This window comes from Podarcis liolepis (genome assembly GCF_965112155.1).
Source record: "Podarcis liolepis genome assembly, chromosome: 8".
In the NCBI taxonomy this organism is placed as follows: domain Eukaryota; kingdom Metazoa; phylum Chordata; class Lepidosauria; order Squamata; family Lacertidae; genus Podarcis; species Podarcis liolepis.
The window spans coordinates 39169528-39189201 of record NC_139560.1 but is presented as its reverse complement, the minus strand read 5'-3'; the positions used below and the strand labels follow the sequence as shown (position 1 = coordinate 39189201).

The 19674-nt window shown below is 40.7% G+C and overlaps 1 protein-coding gene across 1 annotated transcript; it reads right to left on the bottom strand.

Moving 5' to 3' along the window:
* Positions 1–358: 358 nt before the first annotated feature.
* Positions 359–19297, bottom strand: OPRK1 (opioid receptor kappa 1). Its single transcript, XM_083517981.1, has 4 exons — positions 18746–19297; positions 17754–18069; positions 6988–7340; positions 359–3608 (listed from the first exon to the last, which is right to left on the bottom strand). Exons 2-4 carry the CDS (start codon positions 18011–18013, stop codon positions 3076–3078), a joined length of 1146 nt encoding a protein of 381 aa, XP_083374107.1. The 5' UTR covers positions 18014–18069; positions 18746–19297; the 3' UTR covers positions 359–3075.
* Positions 19298–19674: the final 377 nt, after the last annotated feature.

Sequence of the window (19674 nt, the reverse complement as noted above, 5' to 3'; positions counted from 1 at the left end):
ATCTATGACAGTAATTAGTTTAAGAAAGAGAAGAGGCATAGCTTCCTGCTATGCAATATGTGTAACTTGTTATTTGATCATGATTTATAGTGTTTAAATTTTATGCAATTTCTCCCATAATCTAAGAACTAAACTTAGGAAAAGTGAAATTTTTTGGATGATAAATGCTTAAACAAAAATTAAATGTGCCTCTGTCATCAAACATTTATGCAAGAAGTTATTTTTACTAGATTTTGCTCTAGATGATTGATAGTCTTTCTCAAGAATTCCATATTAGTGAAAAGCATACTGTGTCACTCTCACAATCAGTAGGCAGATATATTTTGGGGGTTTTGAACAAAAAAAGGACTAATCATCATGATGCAGAATATATATGTTACTATATTTGTAATTTAAAAAAAAGAAAGTAAAAGAAAACCACACTGAAGCACTTTTTGTGGTAGACAGACACAAATACAAGAGTCAGGGACCATGCAGTGATCTTGCAGATCAAGAAAGCTTGCATTGCAGACAGACATATGCAAACAGTCCACAATTATGTTACTGGCGAAAAGCCTAGCTAGAATAAATTATACACATTTATACAGTATATTTTGGTTGAAACATTTTTTGTGGCTTTGCTGCATGTCAATTTAGAAATTTAATGGTGAAATAGAACAAGTGGGGTGGGATGACAAAGACACTGGGAAGGCTCCTAGAGCAGCCTTCTCCAACCTGATACCTTCCTGTTTTGGACTATAACTCTCATTAGCTGTAGCCAGCAGGGCAGAGTGGAGAAGGTGACTTTAAATTCATTAGATTACATTGCAATGAGAATCAGTCTCATTGGTTCCTGTAATCCATACCCAGGAGTCCTCTGGTTTCAGAGCCTGTAGCTGAAGGACACCATAAAACTGAATACTGTATATAATAAAATTGTAAGAATATCATCACACTGCAGTTCATGTGGCCATCAACAGGTGGCCAAATGAACTGCAGCATGATGACAAAACAGCAGGTGGGTGGCCCAGGCAGGCAGGCAAGCAGGCAGGTGCAGCAAACAAGCAAGTAGGTGGAGCAGAGCCCATGTGAGCTACAGAAGGACAGGCAGAACAGGTTGGGTCAGCTCCCCAGCAACTGTCTGGCCCTGCTGCCATTGTGTACCTCACAGTGATGCTGCCTCAGCACTGCCGAAGGCCATGGAATGAAGCAGCAACAGACTGTCCTGCCTGTTCCTCTAAAGCTCACCTGGGCTGTTGTTTGGGCGATCTGTAAGGGGAGGGGGTGCACAGTTTGGGCAATCTGTGAGGTAAGAAGGCAAATGGTTTGGCCAAGCTGTGAGGGGAGGAGTTGGTAGGCAAAGTGAGCAGGCATGACAGCTCATTGTATGCTAAGATGAAGCCGGTGTCTTACTTTTTAAACATATGATTCACACCAGAGGACACCAAACTTTGAGGGGCTATGGGCATGTTTGTGAACCAGGCACACTGTTGTGGGTACCACACACACCACAAAAAGCACACAACCTATTCAGTTGGCTACAACAGAATGCTGCTTTCAAGCTTAGTTTCACTGTGGGGAAGGCTGGGTACTCTGTGGACACCAGGAAAGGCTTCTGTGTGACGGTATGGGTGTCTATGGGTGCCATGTTGGCAACCTCTAACTTACACATTCATGTTTGGGCACAATGCTTCAGTTCTGGAACTCCCAAAAGGCCACCAGAACCCAATATTACCATCTTTGAAATAATGGTGGTGGTGGTGATTTATTTATTTATTTATTTATTTATAAACACCTTTATTTTAGCAGACTTTAGTAGTATCATGGACTGATTTATTTACAGCCTTGTTTTGAATTTTGACAGAGTTTTCATGGTTATGTAAGCTAATTAATTAGCTCAATTAATTAATTAATTACATCAAGCTAATTACCTTGATGGTATAATTATTAAAGTAAGTGCCTGAAATACCAGGTCAGCCTATTTATGTATTTAGTGCAATGCTGTCCACTCTGCCTGGCACCAGCTTTCCAGAAACTCCAGCAGGTAATCCTTAAAACCACCTGCTGCCTGCAGCCTGGTCCTTTTAACTAGAGATACCAGGGATTGAACTGTGGGTCTTCTATTTGCAAAGCTTGTGCACCACCTCCAAGCTATGGCTCCTCCTTGTTAACACTTTGGGTTTCTTAGAAGATAGGAGTATAAGTTGTATAAAGAAATAAAATTTACACAGTCTTCCATTTGCAGTAATTATATGACAAGCTCATCCTATAGTTTCCCCTCAGGATTAAAAACTATAAATTACATATAGTTGAAGTGCTGGAAGTTATCAAGCACAAATGTAATCATCATATAAGGCAGAGGTGGGGGACATGTAGTCCCCCCAGATGTTGTTGGACCAGCTCCCATCAATCCCCAGCCAGCCTGGCCAATAGTCAAGGATTGTATGAGTTGGATCTGGAGAATCGTAGGTTTCTCACTCCTAACATAAAACACGATTGTGTAAATTAACCCAAAGAAGCTCCCAGATGTTTGCAGTAGAATGCTGGGTTCCTTAATTTCCTATACACTTATCAGAAAATGCTTCTCACTGAAAGATTATAAGGAAATGTTGGCTTAGAATTGAGACTGATCATTGTAACACAGTACAGTAAAACAAGATTTTTGCACAAGATCTTTGCACGGTAAAGATTCTTACTCCCCCCCTTATTTTTTTACAGCAATCTATGAAAACCACATGCTAGCATCCATATGGATCCTAAGTAAGAGCATCAAGGAGTCATAAGCGGGAAATATCATCCTTCCCTTCCTATAAAGAGATCAGCATTGTGAAGAAGTTTACTGTCTTTTGTCAAGAATGGATATTGTGCTATGTACAAATATCTGTTCTTAATATGATCCAAAAACTAATCATCAGTAAACATGGCTGATGAAACCAACATTATCAGCAATTGCCCGTTCAGACTATGAGAAAGCTTACACAATATCAAATAGGTCTATTATTGTCCATTTCACACTGCGGTGGTTATTTGAGTTAGTCCAAGATCATTGGATTCCTCTCTTCCAGGAGGACAGAAAGATGACATTTCCACGACTAGTCATACTGGCTTGTTTGTACCATCCGCCTCCCTGGAATAAGCAGGATCTTGAACGGTGTTTCTGACTCTGCTGGTGCTTTGCCTGTCTGTCTTCATCTTAAAAGGAAAGCAGAAATCTTTGAAACACCGTTTGAAGTTTTCGTCCAGGAAAGCATACAGGATGGGATTTAGACTGCTATTGGTGTAGCCCAAAGCTATGCAGAAATAATAGCTGGAAATGGCTGCAGTGCTGTGTGACACGTCCCCAAGGGCCTCGACCAAGACAAAAATGTGGATTGGGGTCCAGCAGATAATGAAAACTGCAACCACGACAAGAACAAGTCTAGTGATGCGACGGAGGTTTCGGTCTTTCTCTCGAGATCCAGAGAGGAGCCGCACACTCTTCAAGCGCAGAATCATCAGAGTATAGCAGATGACTATGATTAGCACCGGGATAACAAAGGCAAAGACAAAGACACAGATTTTCATAAAGGTGTCCCACCAGGCATAATCTTCATCTGGGAACTGCAAAGAGCACTCAGTACTGCCTGTGTCTGTAAATGAAAAGGCCAGTAAGAAGGAAACACAGGGACAGATTAAACTAACAGTTTAACAGTGGGTTGTGTTTTTTTAAGTATGCATGTCATGAGAATTCCAAAATAATGTTAAAAAAACTGAAGGAGCGTCTCCACCCCCATCATTCAACCCGGACACTGAGATCCAGCACCGAAGACCTTCTGGCAGTTCCCTCACTGAGAGAAGTGAGGTTGCAGGGAACCAGGCAAAGGGCCTTTTCAGTAGTGGTGCCCACCCTGTGGAACACCCTCCCATCAGATGTCAAACGTTTGACTTTTAGAAGACCAGATGTCTTTTAGAAGGCAGCCCTATTCAAGGAAGTTTGAATGGCTGCTATTTTAATCTGTTTTTAATATTTTGTGGGGAGCTGCCCAGGGTGACTGGTGCAACCCAGTCAGATGGGTGACATATAAATACTGTAATAAAGTTGGTTGTTGTTGTTGTTGTTGTTGTTGTTGTTGTTGTTGTTGTTGTTGTTACTACTAATGTGATTTCAAGACTTTCCACTTTGCACTGTTAGGGTCAGGTGTTCCTAACTGGGTCTTCACTTTCTAATTGCAGTCCCTTATCCTCTGTGCATTCTGTAGTTTGCTCAACTTTGCTTTGTGATGTTAGTGCTGATCTGAGAGGGTGAACTTTCATGTGCCCTTATGAATGCATTTCAAACAGAGAGTTTATTTTCTCTACCTGAAGGCGATTCTGTATCTCTCTAATGAACTGGAGCTCTTTCAATTATGGTGGTTAGAAAGAGATGTAGCTTTTAGAAGGGTTGTTCTGTAAGTAATGAGGAAGAACAGCTGAGAGTGGGAATGCATGATTTACAGAGATGAGAAATTCATGATGCCAAAGAACAAATATTCTACAGAGTAATATCATGCTTCAACCCACTCGACTGAACCAATGGTCTTAACAGGCTTTGCTCCTCCACAACAAATTGTGCTTTTTGCATTCCTAATATTAAATTGACAAGAAAAACACTGAAAGCATGGAAGCTGTTGAAAAATTATACATGGAGTAGTTGGCCCTGTGTGAGAGAGGGGGGTGGGGGTGGGGAGAGAGAGAGAGTGTCTATCTCAGAAACAAGCCACAACCCTCCCTGCCCCTGTTCCATGAGTGCTCTTGACTGTCTGGAATGTAGCTGTGAAGTGGGACAGTGTCTCTTGCTTACCTGAATAAAGAGATGGGTGTGGGTGTAGAAATCTCAGGCTTTTGTATTGGCCGGAATGTAGCCTACTGTGCAAAAGTAAGAGTCACATCCTTTTATCCACCCACTTTTGCCTCTGACCATGCTCACCACAGTCAGCCTGCAGCTCCTGAAAGCTTAGCTATAAGGGAACATGGCCATTGGGCTAAGAAAGGTTCTGCACCTTGGATCTAGTGTAAACCACACAGTGTAAAGTGTACACGGAGGACAAGGTTCAGGCTGTGCACACACCATGCATTTAAAACACCCCTTCCCTCCCCCCAAAAAAAAGAATCCTGGAAACCATAGTTTACCACCCAGAGAGCTACAATTCTCAACACCTTTAACAAACTACAGTTCCCAGGATTTTTTTAGGAGCGTGTGCCTTAATTGTATAGTGTGTATGTGACCTTAGTTTGGATCCCTCTTTGGACCTCTGGAAAGTGGATTGCTTTTCCTCAGACCACTTTGGGCCAGAACTGCTTAGACTCAGGTCCAAAGTGGAGGCCTGCTTCAGAAATTCAGGGCTTCCTCTGTCCTCCCACAGTCTACCATGAACATGGGGAATTGAACCAATAGTGGGTTGTTGTTTTTTGCAGAATTTGTTGAGATTAGAAACTATGAGTCTTCTTGTTTGCTGCTGCTTGTTTATATTGTTTTACTGTTTTTAGTGTACTCTTCTCTGATCTCCTCAGGGAGGGAGAGTGGGATATAAATTATTGTAAATAATGATCACACTTTCTGGCATAGTGACCCCTTCTGATTGGATGAACCCTGCCAGTGGCACTGTGTAAGGGGATTTTTTTTAAATCTGGGGAGGATCAATTCACTTTCCCCCTGCACTTTTGGGGACTGTATGAACATAGCATAGGTTACAAAAGCACCCAAGGTAAGTAGCATGCAATTTTTTAGAAGGATAGGTGCAATGGTTAGGTGTTACAATGAATGAACACATGGGCTATAAAACATCAAATCCTGAAACCATACATGTCAACGTAGTTTGACTGACTTCAGGCAACCACTGCAGAGTGACTCACCTGATAAGAGTACCAATGGGTTAATAGTGATTATATTTCGTAGCATAATATCATGTACTTTTCATTCTAAGTGCTTCTGAATTATAATCTAATGGGTATCGCATAATTATTCGCTGCATATTAACAAGGCTCAATCGTGGCTGTGCTTTTCACACACAAAGTTCCAGCTACATAATTTAACAGATGTGAGCCAATGCATTTGGATCCTTTTCAGGATCCGGTCTCATTCAGCTCGTTCATTACTGCAGGGCCCATGAAAGATACACCATCAGCTTGAGGGGTTCAACCAGTTTGCAGATTTCTGTTGCATGCAATTGATTCATACGGATGACGTTTCTGTGAGAATGCGTGGTTGCCAGACTGCTACGTATGTTACAATTTCGTATATGAATCAGGGTGGGCTATTTTTTCTTTCACACAGGAAAGTAGCAACTATGAATAATATTTTGCATTTATGTAGTACAGTTTTGTAAAAACGCTGCATAGATGTGTGTGTGTCATCTCAGCAATCATTAATACCAATTGTAGTATTATTCTCATATTGTTAAAGGGGTAGGAGCTGAGATTTTCCTAATACTGTAAGTGAAACTTGTCAAAGTCCATCTACTGAGTTTATGGTGAAGGCAAGTTTTAAACCAGTGAATTCCTAATGGGAAAGGGCCATAACAGAGCATCTGCTTTGCTTACAGAGAGCCCCAGTTCCAATCCTCAGCATTTCCAGGTGGGACTGGGAATGTCCTTTGTCTGAAATGCTGGAAAGTCACTGCCAGTCAGTGCAGAGTCTACAATGACTGGCTGCAGCACTCCATCATTTCAGTCAATAAGGAGCTAGATGGACTAATGGGACAAAGCATCTTCCTTTGTCCCTACAATCACCATCACTTAGGTACTGAGCTACACTAGCTTTCAAGTATTGGAGGCTGGATTATTTCGCAGTTACAACTATGATCACTAGAAATCCATCTTTTGAAAAAAGGAAAAAAGGAGCAGTTTTGAGGATTCTAGTAAGAACAAGCCAAGTGCATAAAAGCAGCTGGTATTCAAAAGTTAATTGTGTTAGTCATCTCTATGCTTTTTAAAAAAAGTTTATTACTGAGCAGGAACAAATCACCGGCAAAGAACAGAGCCCACACTCACCTTCCCTGACTTTGGTACCTCCGAGGACGATGGCTGATATGCCAACTGATGAAGATAAGAGCCAGATACATATGTTGATGATCTTTGCCTTCAGGGGAGTACGGAAGTCTAGAGCCTTCACCGGGTGACACACGGCAATGTATCGGTCAACACTCATCATGGTCAGCGTGAATATGCTGGTAAACATGTTATAGTAGTCAATGGAAATGACTATTTTACACAGCACATCCCCAAATGGCCATGAGTTCATTAAGTACTCAGTACTTTGGAAAGGCATTGTGGTGGTTACTAGGGCATCTGCTAGGGCCAGATTAAAAATGTAGATATTGGTTGCTGTCTTCATCTTTGTGTACCTGCAAAACAAGAAGAATTTTCATTATGTCATCCCATAAGTCAGTTTAGTTTTGAGATTGCCCTGAAAGAAACATTTAACTTTGAGGTGAATTTAAATGGGGGGGGGGCACTTTTCACTGAAGGTTTCCCAGACACCCAAAGTACTCCTCCCCCCCCTTTAAGTTACTTTTGTGTATGTGATGATGGTTCACTAACAGGGGTGAAAATGTTTCCCTATTAGGATTAGAACCTTTGGTTCTCCAGATGTTGGACTTCACTCTGGGCTAGGCCAAGACATTTTGCTGCTTGAAGCGTAAGGACAAAATTACAGCTTCAGATACCACAATTCCATCTACAAAAGCAGGCTGGATTGGCAGTTGAACACTAGTGGTGTCAGTAAAATAGTGGGATGTAAGCAATGTACTTCTCGGCTAACTTTGTTGCCCATGTTTTATAATTAAACTGGTGGAATTCCCTTACAAGGACTTAGTTACATTTTCAATGGTGGTGGCTTGTCACTGAGAAACTGAAAAACCACTCTAGGATTAACAGTATCCAAGTGATGCACAACCATTTGGCAAATTGCTTTAGCTGAAAAGTTAACAGGAAAACTGAAGGCTATGAAGGTTAAAAATATATAACCCTTTGTTTTGTTTTGTTTTGTTTCATATTTAACAGTTTACTTATATAGCTCAGCTGGTAGAGCATGAGACTCTTAATCTCAAGGTCATGGGTTCAAGCCCCACATTGGGCAAAAGATCCTATGATTCCTCCATCAACCCATGGCAACCTATAGGAAGACTATAAGTTAATATACTAGATTTCATAATGAACACTATTGCAGCCAATGTACTGTGATTCTGTTTTGTTTTGATATTTGTTATTTGTATATTCAGAAACTTTTCAATTAAAACATTTATTTATTTATTTATTTATTTATTTATTTCTAAAAACATCTATGGGGTACTTTACCACAATGGAAGAAAGCAAGATATTGTATGAAGGGCAGGCACACACACAGTTCTATCTTCTGATTATTCATCCCCATCCCCAACCCACCAAGCATCTGTTGCCTGAGGCAACTGCCTCATTTTACCTAATGGTAGGTGTGGCCCTGTTCCCATTGTAACCCAATGGCCATGCCAGCTGGGGTTGATGGGAGCTACAGTCCAACAACATCTAGTGGGCCACAGTTTTCCCATCACTGATCTATGAGAAAGAAACAGAGTACTGCATTTCCAATGCAACTGGGCAATGTTCCCAGAAGCAGTTTCATTGTTTGGTTCAGCACTGCATAAGAAATACATGTTCTTGTTTTCCCTTTCTTACTTACCCTCCTGAATAAGGACAGTGCTTCTTTATTTTCCCTCAGAGATGATGCTATATAGTCATATCTGAGTGCCTACATTGCCATATTTTAGCCTTGAGACAAAGGCATTAAGTCAATTGTTTAGTTAGAATCTGAGAGTGGGTGGAGAATGAACCCTTCTAAGAAAAGCAAGGATGCTGTATTGCTTAATTACAGTTTTGCATTCTTCTGTGTGTGTTTCTTCCAATGTGTAAATTGCTGTATTGATTGTTGGCTTTATGCTAATTTCTCCTTTGGGTGTAAGTATCATGCAGCAAGAGAGAATAAAATAGTACTGGAGAAAAATTCAAGGGAAGAAAATAGCAGTTGTGGGAGCAATTGAAGGAGGGCAAAGACAGATTTATTTGGATTTTTCAGGCGACATTTCACATCTTCTGCAAGCCCACTTTTTATGTTTTTCCTTTTTTAAAAAACAAAAAACAAAACTTGGAGCAGTTTTCAGTAGGCTACTGTTTTCAGACAGAAATAGTAGCATTTGCCAAGGCTTGTAGTCTATATATTTTATTTCACCCTTTAACTGATTTATTGCTGCAATGCTGTGTTAGCAATTAGGTTTTACTTGCCAGCAGCAGAACTAAATTCATGAGCAATTTTAATTAGATTATGCAAATTAGTCAAGCCATCATAAAGTTGCTAGATTTATTTTCATGAAATAAGATCCAACAACAGCTAAATGAGGATATAATTTTTTCAGTGGATGACAAGTAACGCCCCCTAGTGTTTCCATTCTTTTCAGGAACCTTAGTTGTGTTTTTTGCCAAGTGAGTGGTTGCCATCGATCTGTCAGCCTTTAGCAACATTCAGCACTACTGTACTGCCGTAAGACAAAATACTTAATGGACTGAATAGCTGAATATTGCCAGCTGGTTATATTACAAAACGTCACACATGCAAACAGTAGCGTGATAATCACTGTGAATGTATACATATGTAGGACTTTTCCTAGTACTGGTGAAGTGGTGAATTATGAAATTCAGGCACTCTTCAGGACAATCCCCAAGCCATGCCCTCATAGCCATGTCCCTTCTAAGACTCTAGAACAAAAATGAATTTTTGACCAATTCAGACGTTATGACTTCAGTACCAACCCAGTTTACAGATTGCCTCCACTGGTGAATTTGCAGTAACTTCAAAGCCCCACTTGGCTCTTACATTGCAGCACAGCTTGAACCCAAGCCATGCTACAAAGGAGAAATGGTTCTCCTAACATCATGGTGACATCAAGTGAATGACACCTGGCCAGCCCTGTCCACCAATCAAAGTTGCCCACCAGTGGGGGAGAGGGGAGAGCCCAGGAATTTGCCTGCTAGCTGCAAAGAGTCCCCACACTCCTGCTTCTGATCTTCCATATTTTAGACAATTTACAGAGTTAAAAATATTTTGGGCCCTGAGGCACAGACATGTTTACATATGGACACACACACATACACACAAAATTGTAGTTACTAGTTATACATTAACATAGCAGAAACACTGACTTAAGGTTGAGATGGTGTAACAAAATTGCTACGTTCTTGTAAATTTACTACACTATTGTTATTTGAAGTCATAGTTGGGTCGAGGATTTAGTTGCAAGCCTATCCTGTGTCATTTGGCAAGCATAATTTAGAGTAGCATTTCAGAGTTAAACTCTTTCGTTCCACTTGTACTAGTTGAAACATGTGCAATTACACTGTCACCACCTCTATGAAAAATGGCTACATTTGAATTTTGTTAAAGTAGCAGTACTTGAATAAGTCACAACTTACTTCCCCCATTGATTTCCATAAGGCTTCTATGATCTCTTTGCAGCTGTATTCTTAAAAATTGTATTGCTAGTCTGCAGATGGTATCATGCAGTAACTGGCAACAACAATCTGCACAAAATCTGCAGTCATATATATGCAGTTTTCACAGATAATCAGGGTTGCAAATTGCAGCTGTTTGCCTTGATTAAAACTACTGTATATATTAAATGTTGCTATGATTAACACTAATGTTTAAGGACTGCAATTGCTCACTCAAATTAGCCTTTAAGTCAACATCTGGAAAACATACTACTAAATGACTGTTCATAAAAGAACATCTTTAAAAGAGGCAGCCAAGCATTTGCCCAAGAAACCCAAAGGACTTGCAAACTGGAAAATTAAAGGATTTCATTCACTTGCGACTGAAGCTTATGACCAGTAGTAGGTGCTGTGGCTGCAGCACCTTCCTGACCTTCAGCCAGCTGCACCACTGCTGCTTACTGGGCAATAGAGGGGGGAGGGGAGGCAAGGTTGGCATAGTGCAAACTCATCAGGAAGAACACTGGATTAACTGTGTAAGTATGTTTGCACTGTGCCTCACTACTACTACTCTACTTCCCAGTAAGCAGAAATTACATAACTAGCTGGAGGTCAGTTGAGCAGCACTGTCCAATCATGTCACCTGCTGCTACCAATGACAAGAAGCAAAAGTTTATTACCTGTTTTAAACCAGTTTCTAATCCAGAGGTGATCTCCCATCTATACCACCACAAAGCTTTCTTAGGAGCTTTTGATGACAGACAAATTACTGAATGCAGCATCTCATTTATTTATTTTTTGTCACAGGGAGGGATGGGACAGAAATTTGATTCAGTTCACATTTAAGAGCATCCTTACTTAATTCTCACTTTCCAAAACAATATGCAAACCAAAACACAGATTTCCCAAGTCTCACCCATTCAAATTTTGCAATGAAAGTTCTCAAGTGAACAAATGTGTACAAAACTCAAAGGAGTGTGCATATAAATGCATGTGTTGGTGAAAATAACATACCATATGCCTTATATTAGGGAAATTTCTTTACAAACGTGTATATTTTGGGAAACTGTGTGTGTGCGTCTGTGCAGGAAAATGCTGATAAATTTTCATGAGAACCTTTAAAAAAAATTGCAGTCTGATGTGGAAATGTGGGGAACTGACCTTAAGACTGGACAAATGAGGAACCAAAATGGACATATTGTCCCATCCCTACTCACAATACAACAGTCTTGCCTTTTCTTCTTCTGTTTGGTTGCTTCTGGCAATAGGAGCCAATGTGATAGGTTATGGTTTGTTTTTTTCATTAACACCAGCCCCCACATCTAATCCAACACAAAGCGCTATGGATAAGTATTGACTTAATAAGTGAGCTCTAATTCTTGCATTGCCAAATTAAGGCTCAAAGATGCAGCAAGGGGGGGAAATGGATATTGACTGTACTCTTTAATCTCAGGTACAAGAAACTTCTTTCTTAATGAGAACTCCAGAAAGAATATTGATCTTTGAATGGTCTCTTCTGAGGACCTAACTAGATGTTTATGAGGAGGAAAGCTGGCAGCCGTTATCTTATGTTTCCTGGGAACAACTAACTAGAGAAACACATGATGGGACAGCAGCATGTTCCCCACCCATGCTTCACTTTAACTCCTGTTGCCTGGAGAGTGATGGTAAATGTTGGGTATGATGATGTCTTGTCAGGTATTTCATTTCCTAGATGTTAATTAGGAGACTTTTTAGGAGAGAGGGGCCAGTGGCAGCCAGAGTTCTGCTGCTATCTACACATAGAAAAGCCCAGTAATGTGAGATAGTATGTTCCCTGCTGTCCACTAAGTAGGGCTTGGGTATGAATCCCAAAGATAGGGACCCTAGAGAGAATGGGAGAAGGGGAGGTGCATCTGTCCCACTGTCCAGAGCCAAGTCACCCAACTAAGCACCCAAAATTAGGTGTCCCAACTGCTATAGACTCCTTTAGTCATTAGCCTCTATGCAGTTAACATCACATGGACAGAAGAAGGAATGTCTGTGTGGAGGAACCCTGGTGAACACACATAAGCTCTCCCCATGAATCATGCTGGGTTCCAGCTCACAAACTGCATACATTTAGCAGGTTTGTGCCCAAAACATAGATAGAATGGGGATGAGGGACCTTTGTTTGACAGCAGATGTATGTGAGGATGTAATAGCCTACATCCATGCCATACCATTAAACCACTTTTATACCCGTCTGACAGTCATGGCTTCTCAAGAATCCTGCCATCATCTTAAAACTGTTGTGACAGGCTTTTAACCTGACATTCAGCCTTTCCACACTCCCTCTTGTCCCACTGCTTTCTCCTAGGGGAAAGAGCTCTTTAGTATTCAACTAGACCAAACAGCAATTCATATTTTCTCCATACTGACATTTGCTCTGATTTATTGCCAAAGAGTGGGTTTCCCCAGGGAAAGTGGTGTGGCAAGGGCAAAATCTCTTGGATGCATGCATAGAAAGAGCAAGAGAAGTAGACAACCACTCCGATCCATGCTTTCTAGGCGAGGGACAAGCGAGTGTGGACAAGCTCCCATACACTGAGGACTATCTGCCTAGTTTTTCTGTTCCTTGAAATAGAACAGAAATACGTATCTGTGGGACTTCCTTGCATTGAATAATTTTATTATTTTAAGGCTGTTTTTTTTTTAAAAAAAATGCTTTTGTTAGCTGTCTTAGTGCTACTAGTGATGTAGAAAGATGGGATATAAATTCCTTTTTAAAAAGTACCGAGGCATTCCATATGACCTTTTATATGCACTAGAACATATGGATTTGACTATATGGATTTGACCAGTCAGGCTGGATTAGACCAATCAGGTGTTGCCTGTTTTGTTGTATATCATTTCAGACATACTTTGTATTAGTGCTTCTGTTTGAAAAACATAGCTCTTCTACATATCCATATGTAAATGTTAATAGGCAGGGTTATATCACTTATTTGAGTTAATAAAAAGTTAGAACTATGAATAGTACCCTGTGTGGATTGTTATACCACAAGGCATGGATAACCAAGCAGTGCCCTCCTGATGTTTTGAACTAAAATTCTGCTCAGCCCCACTCAACATGGCCAGAGGTCAAGGATGCTGGGAGTTGTAGTCTAAAATTTCTGGAGGACACCTGCAATAAGGAATCATATGGAAGATCTCTTAATCCTGGTTAGTTTCCTTAATGGTTGTTTAACACTACTACACACACAGTGCGGTAGAAGTGTATTTTCCCTGTATGTTTAATACATTCTTCTAGATGAAATGGGCATTCTAATAGCCCAATCCCATGCAAACTCCACTGGTGATTATGAGTGTGGAACCCTGTATTGATATTTTTTCCAGCAGAAATTTAGGCAGAAGCAGCAGAGAAACAGAAGTATATTTTTCCTCCCCTCTCATTGGGATTGTATCCATACTGCAAGATATCTTCAAAAATGTTTCTTGTAAAGACCATTTTTTAACACAGAAAATTATTCAAATCACTGGAGGCTTGTTAGATAATTAGGGAAAGTGGCTAATTTGGAGTCTGATGACAGTCATCTGCTCTTCCATTTAACTGGCATCCTGGGGCAATGGGCATCAGTACATTGAGGGAGTGACTCCAGGATTACTGCTGGAGTCACATCATTCTTATGGGAGCCATTACTAGTTGACAATGGCATCACAGTGGCAAATCCAAAAGGCTGAAGTTCTGTTTCCATTAGATGATGAAGTTAGTGCCTATTCCCTCTCCTTACAAAAAAAAAGGCCTGCAACATTTCCAGTGAACATCCTACCGTGACAAAAATATGTTAAAATAACAAAGGCTTTTCTTGCACGTATGATTTCCAGAGTCAGAAAATGCATTAGATTTCTAAAGTTAGAAAAGGCATTAGAAAAGTGCCATTTTATTTTAAACCCAGTTTTGTTTCCTATAGAAATTGAGTCTCTAGCCCCACAGAGATCCAGTTGGGTTCAGTTACCAAAAATGGTACAGTAAGACCTATATACAAACTCCCGAAATTTAGGACACGAGGAGGGAAGTGACATGAAGAGACAGCTGATTAGAAAAGAGGAAATGCTCAAGAAATAGAATCCAATTAGGAACGAGACTCAGGAACCTAGAGAAAAGGAGCTGAGCCCACAGAAACTGTATGTTCACCTACGGTGTACAGTTGTTACCCTAGGTGCTCACAAGTCTCCTGACATTATACTAGGCTGACAGAGATTACGGTACACACTCCCGACCCTGACTGCATCACAAGCACAAAACAAGGACTCAGTGAGGTAAATCCAGGCTACATGTCAAGGTGCATGCCTAACACATACATCTGCAGCATATTATTAAGATATCATATGTTTAGAAGAATTTTCAGAAAGCATTTCCCCATTTTTCAAATGGCGAACTCTGAAAAGCCATTAGTAAAGACATGACACAAAACCCATTCAAAGAAAGAAAAAGGAAAGGAAAGAAACACTGAAGGAAGTGAACTAACTTGGCCATCATGCTAAGAACCATTTCAAGGACTTCAGTAATTAGCAGTGAGATCCTACACAAGTTACTCCAGAGAAGTAAGCCCCATTGCGCTCAGTAGAATCTGTTCCCATGTCAGTGCATATAGAGTTGTAGCCAGTCAAAGTAATTAGGCACCTGGAAAATTATTTTTCTGTTGCACACAACCATTCTTTCCGCAAACAAACAGAAATGTATACCTTTTCATAGAGACACCCGCTCCCATATGAATACAGAGAAACTCAGTATATCATGCCCCCTTCCACACAGGCACAAAGAAAGCTTCTCTATCTCACACTCCTCATTTAAAACACATTAGAAATTGTTTGTATAATTTAGAAGTTTATAAGATGCAGTGTTTCCCCTCACATAAAATTTGTGAAATACACATTTTCCCACTAAAACATCCATTTACTGTGCTGATTTGGAAACACTTCCTCTGGAGGATTGCAATGAATTGTTAATGCTGTGCAGGTGTCTGCTTAATTTTATTATTCAATATTGTTCACTGTTTGTATGTTTTGCTTTGTTTTCTCCACCCCCTTTTTACCTGTCTGGCTTGCTGAGCACTGATTAGCCCCCCCCCCAAAAAAAAAACCAACATGATTTAGCACCAAACATTCCAAACTGTGGGATTTGAGCAGCTGGAAAGGATGCTGCCAAAGATTTTGATCACAGTGTGAAGCACACCAGAAATTTAGTACAGAAAACTGACGGCTTCCAAAACTGGTAAAATATTTTATTAAAAAATGTAGTGAAAAAGCAGATGGCCCAAAGATAAATGACTGGGAGATCTGCTACCAACTCTCTCTGGATGGTAAATTTAAGAAAGCTATTGAAAACTCTAGTTTTGATTTGAGAAGCAGTGCTGGGAGAAAAGATATTTAAGATACTCCACTCCCAACATCATTGTCTCCATCTCAATTTTCCCCATCTTGAAGCTCCTATTAGCTCTGCTGGGGGGGACTGGGGCAATTCAGTTAATTGCATGCTGCCTGCATTTTTCTTTTCATATTACAGCTACCATTAGCTTTGGGGGAGGGCATTTTCGATCAGGGAAATGGCATGTGTTGCAAGATTAATCCCACTTCTACAGCATCAGAGCTTCAATCACAATCAAGGTTCACAGCAGATGTTTGAAAGGAAAAAAAGAGCAGTCAAGAAAATGGATCAAAGATTACCTGTAGTGTATCTATCCCCCCCAAAAAAAAATCCATCAAGTATCCTGTAAAAAAAAATTTGCAATTTTATGTGCACTTATATGATAGTTCATGCTATTCATACTCAGAGTATTGAAATCAGTTGCATCTCTCTCTCATACACACACAAGAGAGAGAGAGTCTGTGTGTGTACTTCCCCACCCTCCACAACCCCATCCTCTGAGTGCAGTGTTCATATATGAATGATTCCCACAAGCTCAACAGAATACCTATCCCCTCACCAGGCATGGGCCAGTAGCGTGAATAGGACATCATTCACCACACATGTTCTCTTCTACTCCTTCCCTCCACTCAGCACAAGCTACTCATGGCTTGGTGCATAAGCAATTTGTATCAAACCTAGAGAGAGGACTGGGCGGGAAACTCAGAAACCCCGGTCAGATGTCCTCCTTCAAACATTTCCCATCAGAGGAGGCAGAGCCCTTGCCTGTTGAGTGGCCTCCCTGCTGAAGAAGTTCAGAACCCAACCTTTGGAGTCAGACCATTAGGAAGGTTATGTAGCAAGCACAGCCTTGCTCTCCCTTCTTCACAGGATGAGAAAGGACGCTTGGATAGAGCTACAGTGACCTCACATTTACCTCCATGGCATTTTGTGCTGCCTGCACATCTACTCACATGCAGGGTGTGGGGGTAAAACAGAGCTCTGTTAGGCCTGGTGGGGGAATCTTTTCTTCCAAATCTCCTATACCCATGTTATACTGCTGAGACATCTGGTGGGGGATGGGAGGGAGAGTAACAAAACTTCTATATAGATTAAAAAATAATAATAAATAATGACACTGTTTCATTTGAAAGACAAAAAAGGAAAATATTATAAATACTGGCAGTTGAAGTGTATGTGTATTATATAATGTTAGCAATAATATAGACCACATTAACTGTGTCTTATCCCTGGAGGGAGCTCTGCTCACATATTTCCACAGTGCTTTCCAGCACTGACTCTCTCAGACTTTTAATTGTCAAGCCCATGTTCTGCTTCAGTTTTCGCTTTTATTCTTACAACCAAATGAAGACAGTCTCTGACTCAAACTTAAAACAGCCACATCTGTGTCCACAAAGCAGTTTCCCCCTTTGTTGGGTTAGCACAGTAAACTGTGAGGGAAACTATCTCAAATTAGTAATGCCACATAAATGAGGGGTTTCTGCCATCCCACCCACCCTGCCATTTGCAAGCACCAATCCAGCATCTGTAGTTTGGTCCTGGCACTCAAATAGCCCTCAGTAAGGAAGCATCTTAGAACTCAAGCAGCCCAAGGGACACAACCATCAAGACACAACCATCAAGAAACCGAGAGTTTTTCCCCTTACAAGAAACATTATAACATGGCAGACCATTGATCCACCCAGCACAGTATTGTGTATGCTAACCGACATCTGCTCTCAATGGTTCCAGCATGAAGTCTCCCCAGTCCTACCTGGAGTTGCTGGGAACTGAACCTGGGATCTTCTGCATGCAAAGTAGATGCTCTACCTACCACTAAGCTATGACCCTTCCTATTTTCCCTTAGTTCCCTTTAGTTAAGTAGCTTTCCCCCTACAATGACAGTTAAAAGACCCACCAAAATCCTTACCTTATGATGACAAACATGACCAAAGAGTTGCCAACCAAGCCCACCACAAAGACCATGGAGTAGACTGCAGTGATGATTATGGGAATAGCCGGGGAGATGTTGGTGTCATTCTGCTGTAAGTCCTCATAAGCACCACTACTATTGTTGCCATATTCTGCCCAGTCCACAAGCCAGTTGCTGCTACTGCTAGGTAGTGGGCAAGGTCCTGGGGAGCAGGTAGGGCCCGGCTCCTCACGAAAAATATACACTGGGGATTCCATGGAGGGTTTCACCTCCAGCCCAGGTAGAGAAGAGGAGACAGGAGCAGATGAATACACTGGAAAGAGAAGAGTGAAATTAAAAGAGTGCAATTAATAGAGACATCACTAAATATGATAAAGGTGTCATTGGAACAGTCCTGAACTCCTTCTTAAACATTTTTTTTAATATAAAAGGAAAGAACAGTATTGGGAAAAGGAAAGCATGAAGTGGCAGAGGACGTTCATAAAAACCTGGACTCAAGAACACCACTACCTAGCAAAGTAATAAGCTAATCCAGGTTCCCTACTGCACCAAAGTGCTTTTGAATTGAACTCATTTAGTCCTCTAGAAAGCAAGGAGAGAAAACTTGATAGACCCCACATACTTCAGATACTAGGTTAGAGAAGAGATTCAAAATCATTGAAGGGTTTGAAACTCCTTTGGACTTTTAAAATACTAGGTAGCACCAAAAACTTGATGAGTTTTCCAGATAAGTTTTAACCCCTCTTAGATTGAGGTGCACTGCCTCGTTGGCTCAGGACTCGAGATACATTTCAGTTTGCTCTCATTTCATCAGTAATTTTTTGCATATCCAGACAAGGGATTCTTTCCTCTTAGGTAAAATTAAAAGGGGATCAATTTCCTTTTAAAGTACAGCCAGTTTTCTCAAAACAGATAGAGGGTTCAGAATGCATTTCAATAAAATAAAAATCATAAATAAAATGAGAGAAACAGAACAGAAAGTACATTACCTTTTTGTAAAATTCAATGAAAGCAGTGGGATCTCCCAGGAGATATTTTCAGAATTTGAAAAGCATCCTCTCCTTTTCTCTCTCGGTGACTGTTATCTTGGGAATCTGGAGGGTTCACACGCCCTGGGAATGAAGGATAGCCAGGATGCCAAGACAGATCACAAGTATTCGCTCCAAGACTGCAGAAGCTGTAACTGCAGCCTGCACTTTACCTTTGTACAAGCAGTCTCTCACTCACACTCTGTCTCCCACTACACAGCTCAGTATATGCCGGCAGTCCTTGCACACATTCTCCTCCAAGCTCACATGACTTTTCTCTAAACACCACTTGGGAAGAATAAGGCAGCCAGTCCTGCAGCACCTAGGAGATTTTTTAAATACCACCTTACAAGTTGCTCTCCCACCCTATCCCAGCCTTTCCCCAGGTTTTAAAATGCTTAAGCAATCATATTTCCTCTGTGTTAATTATATAAAAGACAGCAGAAAGAACATCAGTGATAAAGCAGATCTGACTGCCCACTTGATGCATGTTGAATGCATTCAGGATTGTTCTCACATTGTGTCCCCTGTTTCATTAAATCCATACAAAGAAGGGAGCAGAGAATGCTCTCTCCTATGATGATGCAGAAAGGATAAAACATAACCGCATTAGAATATGTTAGATACATTGCATATCATTTAGATGCATTATGGATCTACAGCCGACAACTCCATTTATATTGAATAATGATTTTGTCATTTATTCACATTGTATTGCAAGTAGATTTGTAAAAAGAAGGAGAAGAAGAAAATAATTTGGCACCTTTTATCTGTTTGCTTTATTTATATAACAGCTCAGTGAAGAAAACTTCTGTCCCAACAACGGTGGAGAAGGTGTGACTCTGCAAGTGTTGATGGGTTCCAGTATCCATCAACTGCAGGCAGCCCAG